Below are 11,589 nucleotides of genomic sequence, written 5' to 3' on the forward strand. Positions count from 1 at the left end.
TTTCAACTAGTAATCACTAATCACAGATCACCAAAACAAATATAACAATAATGAAAAAGTTGGAACTATCGTATGACCCCCAAAATGTGACAGACCCAAGGTCAGCAAATGCTGTTGGAAAAATGGTGGCGATACACTTGTTTGGCACGGGGTTGCCACAAACCTTCAACCTGTAAAACACGTTATACCTGCAAAGCGCAAAGCAAAGTACAGTGAAACAAGGTATGCTTGTATATTTAGATCCTTAAAGATTTTGGGATTGCAGTCATTGGCAATATTTTCATTCACCTGTAGCTTTTCATAATGTTGATATTAAACCCTTAAAACATTTGATCAAGGAAGAAGATGAATGAATATAAGTTTCATTTGGTATTGTAAAATATTTTATTGATCAAAGTGAGCCATCATGCATGTTAGGCTGTCATTACACTTTAATTATAGTGCAGTCAGTCCTCAGCACTTAAGTACTTTACATTTAGACCTTTTTCCATTTTGCTTTTGTAAAATATTCTTTACTTTAAAAGAAGATTTGGGGGGCACCAGAGTGGCTCAATGGGTTAAGTGTCCCAACTTCGGCTCAGGTCATGATCTCGCCATTCAGAGTTTGAGCCCTGCTTTGGGCTCTGTGCTGACAGCTCAGAGCCTGGAGCCTGCTTTGGATTCTGTGCCTCCCTCTCTCTCTCCTCTCTCTCTCTTTCTCAAAAATAAATAGACATTAAAAAAATATTAAATAAAAATGAGAAGTTCTTAACTTTAGGAAGAAAGCATGTATCTGAAAATCTTTTTCCCTCGATATTCGCTGATTTTAAAAATGAATAACATATTGGGGCACCTGGGTGGCTCAGTCTGTTAAATGTCTGACTCTTCATTTCGGCTCAGGTCACAAACTCATGGTTAGTGGGATTGAGCCCCACATCAGGTTCTGTGCTGTCAGCACAGAGCCTGCTTGGGAATCTCTCTCTTTCTCTGTCTCTCTGCCCTTCCTGCATGTGCATGCTGCCTGTCTGTCTCTCTCTCAAAATAAATAAATAAATATTTTAAAAAATGAATGACATATTAAAATAAATGTTATTTTCAAGAATTGACTTGTTTGAATTTTGTTTATAAGATCTTTAAAAGTCACTTCAAGGTTACAATTCTTATACAACTAAATTTTCTGTCAAAAACAACTCTTTCTCACGCACTAGTATAAAGTGTTTTTTTAAAAAAGGACATATTCTTTATCTTGAGCCACCACATTAAAATTAGAATTTGAGTTTTACTTTAAACTACTTGTTTAGGGAGCCTGGGTGGCTCGGGCGGTTAAGCGTCTGACTTCGGCTCAGGTCATGATCTCGTGGTTCGTGAATTTGAGTCCTGCATCAGGCTCTGTGCTGACAGCTTGGAGCCTGGAGCCTGCTTCACATTCTGTGAGTGTGTGTGTTTGCGTGTGTGTGTCTCTGTCTGCCCCTCCCTCCCCTACTCGTGCTCTGTCTCTTTCAAAAATAAACATTAAAAAAAAAATTAAACTACTTGTTCGTGTTGTGCTATGCAGAATTAATGGAATTTTTTTTTTCTTACTATCCAGGAAATACCAGAAAGGAACCAGAGTCCGACTGCGTCTATTAGATCTTGAACTCACATCTAGGTTCCTGGGAGCCACCACAGATACAACTATACTTGAGGCTGATGCGATTCTCTTAGGACTCCAGGAGAGTAAAGATGCCAAATCAAAAGAGGAACATCGTGAATAATAAATAAACTTTGCTTAGTGCATTCACTCCTTTTTTTGTTGAACCCAGATATTCATCAAGAATGCAATTAGAAAATTGTAAGTAAATGATTGAAAGAAGACATAATAAACGAAAGCTATAATTATGGCTCTTATTTGTTAGAATTTTCTTTAGCTGTTTCTCCCCTCCTCCCTTTTTACACCCATTCTTCCCTTTGATTGGGGAAATATAAACTGTTCTGGGAAATTCTGTCATTCAACAAATATGTTTTGAGTGCTTGCTATGTGCATGGCACTATTTGAAACAGCAGTAAACAGATGAGACAAAATTGCTTGCTTTGTGGAGTTTACCTTTGACTGGAGGTAACAGAAAATAAATAAAATACATACTACTACGTTAGACAGTGATCTATGCTGAGGACAGAATAAAGCAGAGAGGGCAGGAGACCTGAATAGATATTTTTCCAGAGACATACAGATGGCCAACAGGCACCTGCAGAGATGCTCATCATCCCTTACCATCAGGGAAATGCAAATTAAACCACGATGAGATATCACCTATTATATCACCTATTAAAATGGCTGCTATCAAGAAGATAAGAAGTTACAAATGTTGGTGAGGATGTGGAGAAAAGGGAACCTTCTCACACAGTTGGTGAGAGGGTAAGTTGCTGCAAGCACTATGGAGTACAGTATGGAGTTTCCTCAAAAAATTAAAAATAGAAATATGCTATGATCTAGCAACGTCACTTCTGGGTATTTACCTGAAGAAAACAAAACGCTAACTTGAAAAGATATCTGAACCCACATGTTCTTTGCAACTCTATTTAAAATAACCAAGATGTGGGGCGCCTGGGTGGCTCAGTAGGTTAAGCGTCCGACTTCAGCTCAGGTCACTATCTCACACTCCGTGAGTTCGAGCCCCGCGTCGGGCTCTGTGCTGACAGCTCAGAGCCTGGAGCCCGTTTCAGATGTGTCTCCCTCTCTCTCTGCCCCTCCCCTGTTCATGCTCTGTCTCTCTCTGTCTCAAAAATAAATAAACGTTAAAAAAAAATTAAAAAAAAAAATTAAATAACCAAGATGTGGAAGCAACCTATGTGTCCGTCAATGGATGGGTAGATAAAATGTGTGGTATGTTGTAAATATGTGTGGTGATGATGTTCGCTAGACTTACTGTAGTGATTGTTTTGCAATAAATATCTATTATGATACACACCTGAAACTGATGTTATTTGTTAACTGTATCTCAACAACAACAACAAAATAAAGCAGAGAATGGGTTGTAAGGTGACAGATTGAGATTTAAGAGTAGTGTCAATGGATATCCTCACAGAAGAATCCACTTTTTTATAATGCATAATTTTTATTTTTCCATTGATACAGTATTTAGAAAAAAACTCTTATCTTTTTAACTGAGGTAATTGACACATAACATTTTATTGGTTTCAGATGTACAACATAATGATTCAATATATGTGTATAGTGTGACATGATCACCATAATAAGTCTAGTTAACATCCGTTGCCATACATAGTTTCCAGGAATTCACTTAACAAAAAAATTTTTTTAATGTTTATTTATCTTTGAGAGATAGATAGAGTACAAGTGGGGGAGAGTTAGAGAGAGAGAGAGAGGGACACAGAATCCAAAGCAGGCTCCAGGCTCTGAGCTGTCAGCACAGAGCCCGATGTGGGGCTCGAACTCACAAACCATGAGATCACGACCTGAAGTGAATTAAGACGCTTAACCAACTGAGCCACCCAGGCACCCCATCTAGGAATTCACTTTTGAATAATATCTGAAGGAAATGAGGGAGCTAGCACGTGGGTCCCTGAGAAAGAATAGCTAGGGCAAAGGCCCTGAGGCAGGACTGTGCCTGTCCAGTTTAAGGAACAGGGAGGAAGCCATTACAGCTAAGAGAGGAATAAAAGATAAACCTAGGGAGTGGGAAGTAGGAGAGGCCTTGTAGGTCCTGGTATGGACTTTGGCCTTTATTTACTCTGAGATGGAGGGTCTTTGAGGATTCTGAGTGGAGGAGGAATATGCTGTGACATTATAGAAGGATCCTTCTGAGTAGACTGAAGATTAACAGCAAAGCAAGACCTCTGAGGAGAGAGTTAGTGGGTAATCCAGATGAAAGGTGATGGCAGCTTGGAGGAGTGTGGTAGCAATGCTGGTCCTGAAAAGTGGTTGCAATCTGGATATATTTTGAAGGTACAGACAGTGGTATTACATAACATTGGATATGGAGTATGAGATAAAGAGAGTGGTGAGGGATGACAGCAGGGTGTTTGGCCTGGACAGCCAGAAGAATGGATTTGCCGATAACCAGGATAGGGAAAAGCCGGTTTGAGGGGACTATCGAGAACTCAATTTAGAATATGTTAAATTTGAGGTGCCTATTAGCCACCTAAGTGACGATGTTCGGAGGCAGCTGGCTATATGGGTCTGAAGTTCATGCGAGAGGTCTGGACAGAAGATGGAAATGTACACATCACAGACACTCTGTCATACTTCACAAACTGTGTAGCTCAAGAATCTAGGCACTCCCACTGGGCCCTTTCATTCCTTGTGGCACCACCGAAGTCCTTCAGAGGCACCTAGCTGGTTGGTCTAGGAGGGTCCAGACAGCTTCACTCACTCATCTGGTATTTTGGCAAGGGTGGCAGAAAGGTTAGGTTTGGCTAGACTGTGACCAGAGCACCTGTATGTGGCCCCTCTAGCATGATATGTGTCAGGGGAGTTCGACTGCTTGCATGGTGGCTCGTGTTCCCCAGAGCATTCCAGGACAGCCAGAGAGAAACTACATGGCCTTTTCTACTTAGCCTGGGAAGCCATGCCTCTTCACTTCACTCGCTGGGTCATAAACGAGTTAGTAGGCCAGCCCAAATTCAAGAGGAGAGGAAGGAGCCTCCCCCTCTTGATGGCAGTGTGGCAGCCTCACACCGTAGGAGGTCACCTGGGATGAGAGAGATTGTTGTGCTCATCTTTGGAAAATACCACATCCACCCCCAACTGGGTCACACCCAATAATCACCACCTCCAAAAATGCCAGATCTGAAATCTGAGATCCTTCTACTCTCTGACCTTCCTGCTCCCTCACTTTGTATGCCCAACAGAACACTTTTTCAAAATTTGGGGGGCTCCAGTCTATTGACTTTCAATTTTTCACTCATCACCTCCTTCGTGTTCACACTACCCTCCTTACCCAGGTTGAAAGTTCAGGGTGCATCAAATAATTATTTCCTTGCAAGTCAAGTTTTCTTAAGTCCTGTCATCTCAAACCCTCCTTTTCTTAGTTGGCAAAACTCCAACCCTAATGAAATCTGTCTACCTACTTCATGTCTATACCAAGAAGTTTGATATTACAGGAGAAACCTCACTATCATAGTGATTGGTATTGTTTTAAATCTGGAGTTCCAGATTAACGTACCAGACTAACGTACACGTCTAACATTACTCCCTCCAAAGCCTCACTAAAACTCTAATAGAGATGGATGGATGGATGGATGGATGAGTGGTGGATGGATAGATGCACAAACACCTCACACACAAAAAAACTCAAGTAGGAGAAAAGCAGGAAGAGAGGAATCAGCAATAAAACTCTGCAGTCTGGGAAGTGGATGAATAGACATTGACTTAGCAGAACAGAGATAGACAAATTCTGGGCTGGCAGTGGGGAAAGTGGGGAACCCACCTGATTTACTGCAGAATCCTCAGGATGTTCAGTAAGTGGCGATACTGGCTACTTCTGGATCTGGGAATGAATTGGGGGAAGAGGGAAGACAAAATAAGGGAGACTGGGTAAAAGCTGTCTGAGAAATAACCTAGATTCCTTTTTTCACTCCATTCACTCTACTTCAACGATGTGGCTGCCTGCCTCCACCCAGAGTGACCCTCCAACCCCAACATTTTAGTGTTTACATTCAGTTGTCTTTATTATTTTTTAAAGTTTATTTATTTTGAGAGAGAGAGAGCACAAGCAGAGAGGGGCAGAAAGAGAGGGAGAGAGAGAGAATCCCAAGCAGGCTCCGCACTATCAACGCTGAGACTGATTCGGGGCTTGAACTCATGAACCACAAGATCATGACCTGAGCTGAAACCAAGAGTTGGCTGCTTAACCATTCGAGCCACCCAGGTGCCCTGATTCTGTTATCTTTCTTTATGGGAAGGATGAAGGTGTATGTGTGTGGTGGGGGCGGGCAGGGTGGGGTTTGAAGGAGGAAGGCAAATGCATAGACATCAGTGCACCAGACCAGACAATTTCAGCGTACTCTGAAGACGTGGAAGGCAAGACGAGTGTCATCTCAGTTTGGAGGAGGTGTGGTCAGGAGAGAAGACAGAATCTATACCCTCGGATGTTTCAGATCCCACAACCAAACACTACGTTCCAATATTCAAAGGCTCATCACCAGAAAGTGCCTATTCATCTCATGACACCAATCTAAAGGCTAGTTTTTAATCACTCAAGTTCTCAGTTATACTGGGTTGAATAGTGCCCCCCCCCCCATTCATGTTCACTCAGAACCTGCGAAGATGACCTTTTTTGAAATCGTTTGGACATCTAATCAAGTTAAGATGAGGTCATGCTGGATTAAAGTGGATCCGAAATGCAATACAACATCGTCCTTACAAGAATAGGCAAATTTGGGTACAGAGACACAGAAACACAGGGGGAATGTCATGTGACAACTGGGGCAAAGATTGTAGTTACACTGCCACAAACTAAGGAATGCCAAGAATTGCTTGGCAAGCACTAGAAATGAGAAAGGTATGGAACAGATTCTCCCTCTGAGGTCCCAAGAAGAAAACCACCCAATGACACCTTGATTTCAGACTTCTGGCCTTCCGAAATGTGACACTGAATCTTGTTGTTTTAGCCACCCAATTTCTGGTAATATGTTATGGAAGCCCCAGGAAGCTGATCCACCAGGCATATATGAGAAGTGTGATATCTTGTCAGGCATTGATTTCCCAGCCTACACATCTGTCCCATGCTTTGACCCCGCAGTCCTATTGGGAGCCTGTACCGTGCCTGGTTTCCTGTGCTCCATGTAATAGTCTTTCTTGCTTCACTTCTTTCTATAGCCTGTCCTCTATTTGCAGCCTTGATTAAAACACCAGGGTGTTTTAAATTAAGGTGGTTTGATTAAATCCACCAGGGTCTGAATCTGGAGAATCAGTCCCCCCAAACACCAGCCACCTATTTAAAATCACCCAGGTGGAGAGATCCGAGAAAATCCGTTTCCAGTGAACCATCTTTGTCCCTTTAATATTATTAAAGTAAGGCAAGTATTTGAATCAAGTCAATACTCTTTTTTTACAAGTCAACTAGTCATGCCAAACAAATGACCAGAACAACTAACTCACGGTGTTTGTGTCAGGTCAGGTCATCTGGGAAGCAGACGCTAACAGTAGGAAGGGCAACTCTGAGGGAAAGGCTGGTGAGGAATAATGGGAAAGGGAGCAAGATTGTATAGACTTTAAGGCAAGATTCGGTTGTGTAGACATTTACATATTCCCTAGCAGCTGAAACCTCTGATTAATCAAGAGTTTATGTTTCTAATCAATAAATGTAAAGGAATTTTCTCTAATAAATATTGATGGTGGTACATCTTTAGAAACATAGTAGATTATATTTTCTTATATCCCTGAAATTAATTTTAAATACTAAACCTGGCCTGTGCTAGGGAAAGCATCTTGTGTAGAATTTATATAGATGGAGAGATGCTAGGGAGAAAGGTGACAGCAAATAGAAACAGTGTGCGGAACACGTGGTGATTTGGCACATTTGCTCATGCTAACGTGAACTGACTGCACAGAGATTTTGTGGAAGGTGGAGGCAAGACACCACAGGCAAGTCTCTGGGTGAGGCCATAGGGTTGGGAGGACATAAGATAATGACCCCATGCCTCTGCAATAGAGGTGAAGATTATAGTGTTTTGTCCCAATATGCAAATAAATCCTGTCGGACCCTAGGACAGGCCCTATCTTTCATCTGGAGGGAGATGGCGTTGGTATAGGAAATCAACTCGACAAACAGGCCCTTATTGAGGGGAGAGAGAAAGCCTCACTCTTCTCTGGGCCTCATTTTCCTAGGCCTTGACTTGGAGCGGTCTAGATATGTTTGAGGGAACACTAGTGAAAGCAGAAGCTGGTCTCTGGCTTGAGGCAGGAGGGCAGAAACAAAGCCAGAATATACCCCTAGGGTCCTATATGGATGAGCAAAGCCTCATCTAAGTAGCTAAAGCTCTTTGTTACAGGTGAGCTCTGTGTCTGCTTCCCTCAAGAACCATGGAAACTATCGAGTCTTGTTTGCACATTACAGCCTTTTCTCAAGTGGTCATCCAGTCCACCCTGTAAACATCCATGACAGGTTACTTCCTACCTCCCGAGGCAGGCTTAGAGAATTATTTGGAAGATACCCACTGTAAAGTTAATTCACCTCACACGAGTAAGACTTGAATTTCTGGTTTACCAGAGGATCGAACTTTGTGATCATTCTCCTTTTTGCCATTTGTGGAATGTCTTTTCTGGTTTTTCTAGTTCCTGCTCCACACCTGTCAAGTAACATTTAAGTTAGATTATATGGAGGCTGATTATAATATCCATTTGATAGATTTTCCAAGACCTTTTCTGGTCCATCAGTCATTTCAAAGTTCGTTAACACCTGCACCAGAAGGTGAACGGGAAAGGGAAAGATGTTAACGAAGATAGAAATGACTAATGGACCAGAATTTTTAAAAAAATAAAATTTCAAGCATGGAACCATCCTAAATTGTCATCCATTTTGTGGTTATGTTTGGAAATTCACTAGTATATTGGGCATCACTAAATACGTCTAAAAGATAGTTACGCAGAACATAACTCAGACATACCATTACTTGTGAGCAAGAAGCTTGCAGCATTTACCCACAGTCCTGGTCTCAGCTGCCCGCCTGAGTTGCATTCCCACTCCTTTTGGTATGGTTTTGAGAGTTGGGACATCATCTTTATCTACTGGCTTCTGTGGTATTTACTGCATCTAAAATGAAAGATTTTGCATGTAAATGTTGCCTGGAAAAAAACACAGTATCTTGCTTTCTTTTATTCATTCATCTGAAGTAATTATTGCTATCACAGTCTCATGTGCATTTTTTCCAAACCATAATGATTTGAGACTTATAGAGTATGGTAAAAGAGTTGGATTGTTTTTTCAAGCAGGCAATTTTGTGAAGCAACTGCTAGTAATCTGAGCCACTTTTTGGTTTCTAAAGATTTCATCTGTCTGCAGGGTGATTTCAGGATCCATACAGTTCCTTACCTGGGACCTTAAAATCCATTTTTGCACTTCCCACATGTAGAACGCAGGTGTGAGAATGTAAAATAAGTCACATTTGTTCATAGAGTTTCCTACCTCCTTTGGCTCAGAACATCCATGACTTCTTTGTAATTAGTTTAAAAGAAACATGGGGAGAAAGTTACAGTCTTCGAATAAACTGCATGTTTCCCTTAGGAATTCATACTAAAATGCGTATTTATTTTTAAAAACCAAATGATATGAATGTAGGAAATGCAATACTGGGTCAGCCCAATGGTCTAACCAGCCTGTGGTTTCAAAGTCTCATAGTATCCCATTAATGTTGGCCTCAGAAGTTTGAGGATTCATTTCAAACTCTCTGGTTTTCTTTAACATGCAAATCTGGATTTACCATTCATAGATTGATCTAAACCTTTCCTGAATTTACTTATATCTTCAACATACATCCACTAAAGAAACAATGAGTTTCCCAATGGCAAGGGTACTACACCTTATCTATCCATCCTGAGATTATAGCAAGGGTTCTACTACAGGCCAGTGAAGAGATGAGATTAGTAATTCAGTCTATCACAGTCGTCCTCTTGGTCCTGACCATTTACATCCCTCCCACATGCAAAACTCACTCCATCCTATCGCACTGCCTCCCACTCCCTAAAGGCACATTTAATCATGATATCTGCCACCAGTCCAAGATCTTGTGATCCTTCTCAGGTCCAGTTCCTGCTACTGATATCAGTTTTCTCCCTAGCATCTCATCATCTATAAAAATTTTACACAGAATGCTTTCCCCAGTATAGGCCAAGTTTCGTATATGCAAATAATTATAGGGATATATGGAAAATATAATTACTATTTTTCTAATGATATAACACAATCGATATTTACCAGGCAAAATTCTTTAAAAATTTTATCAATCAGAAACATTGTAAACTCTTGAATAATCAGAGAGATTTCAGCTGCCAGGGAATATGTAAATGTCTACCCGGCCAGATCTTGCCTATAAAGCTCTAAAATGTATTACTCAGTTGCCTGTCCCCAAAACATTTCCTGCTTTTTAAAACAGAGAATACTGAACAGGATTTAAAGCTTTCCTTGATGACTCAGGGCTACCATTATGGAAAACAATTTCATAATGATGTGATTTCCTAGGGATTTTTAAGGTGGGTTAGAGCTGCTGCTCCTACCAAATGGCCCCAGAACTTGGCGCTCTTTAAATTGTTTTTTTAGCTTGTTACCTATCACCTCCCTTTGCTATCAGCTGATATTTTTTACTTAGGTCAATGTCCCTGCTTCTAGTATCCCCCCTGGGGACTCTTAATCTGTGTTAATCCAATTTTTGGTTATATACTAACTGACTCTCAACAACTATTCTTTTTTGTTGTTGTTGTTGTTCTGTTTGCTTTAAACATTTTTGCCACCTCCTTTCCCTGCTGTCAGCTGCCACTTTTATTGGTGTCTGTGTGTGCTTTTCAGCGTCTCACTTAATAGTATTGAGAGTAATTGTGTAGAATTGTAGAAATGTGCACAAATTTTGTGATAGCTATTTTCTATTTTGGAGTCTTTAAAAAAATTTTTTTAATGTTTATTTTATCTTTGAGAGAGAGACAGAGACAGACAGCACGGGTGTGGGAGGGGCAGAGAGAGAGAGGGAGACACAGAATCCAAAGCAGGCTCCAGGCTCTGAGCTGTCAGCACACGGCCTGTCGTGGGGCTTGAACCCATGAACCATGAGATTATGACCTGACCTGAAGTCGGACGCTTACCTGACTGGACCACCCAGGGACCCCTCTCTTTCAGAGCCTTTTGTCCATTATTTTCAGAACCACGGCTGTGTTTTAGATGTTAAAAGTTGTTTTCGGTCTATCGCTGAAATGAAAGGCTTTAGAAAGAGAAAACAAATAAGAAAACAGACTATTTTTAAAATCAATTTTAAGAATGTTCTAATACATCTTCCTAGGCCTTATGTGTCTAAATAAAAAAAAGTGGATGAAAGGAGGGTTGGATTCATTGAGTATTTCTGCTTTGAAGCCAATTAGTACTCTGTAGATTTATCTGTTAGAGGGTCATTTATACCTTCCTAATCGGATGTAAATATCTCCAGGAAAGGAATTGCTTTTTACTTGTTTTTGTATCTGCTGTGCCCAACACAGTGTCAAACACATAGAAAATATTCATCAATATTTGTTGAAAGTACTTTGCTTGATTCAGTGGCCTTAATTGTACAAGATTTTCCATCAGTAAGAGAAAGATGAATTGTTCGGCAAAGTCTGCTCGTCAAGGTAGGAAGCAGACATTTTTAGCCGTGAGATGGCTCAGATCTCCCAGATGACCTTCTGTTTCACTCTTCCTTTCTTCCGGTCGTCACACCAACTCCTCACCTGTACTGCCACCCCATGATTTCTGAGTAAATCACTTTGTTTTAGAGCTTTGAACAAAAATTAAAAGATCATGCCACATGAACAGATTTCATGCATCCGGATTTCAAGTATGCATCTGAGTTTGGTTCGTATCTCCTGGTAATTTTATAGCAAAAAGCTGGTCACTGGGCCCGTGTCTCCATGTTTAGCATTTTGCTGAC

General features: G+C 41.0%; 1 protein-coding gene across 1 annotated transcript in view; it reads left to right on the forward strand.

The window, feature by feature from the left end:
- The window catches only part of MRPS28 (mitochondrial ribosomal protein S28), a 106,358-nt gene extending 104,492 nt beyond the window's left edge, over positions 1-1,866 (forward strand). The window contains exon 3 of the mRNA XM_049633620.1: positions 1,568-1,866. Coding sequence (XP_049489577.1) covers positions 1,568-1,733 — 166 coding nt within the window. The 3' untranslated portion in view covers positions 1,734-1,866. The remainder of the gene's footprint in view (positions 1-1,567) is intronic.
- The last annotated feature ends 9,723 nt before the right edge of the window (positions 1,867-11,589 follow it).

The sequence above is a fragment of the Panthera uncia genome, chromosome F2 (genome assembly GCF_023721935.1).
Source record: "Panthera uncia isolate 11264 chromosome F2, Puncia_PCG_1.0, whole genome shotgun sequence".
Classification (NCBI taxonomy): Eukaryota; Metazoa; Chordata; class Mammalia; order Carnivora; family Felidae; genus Panthera; species Panthera uncia.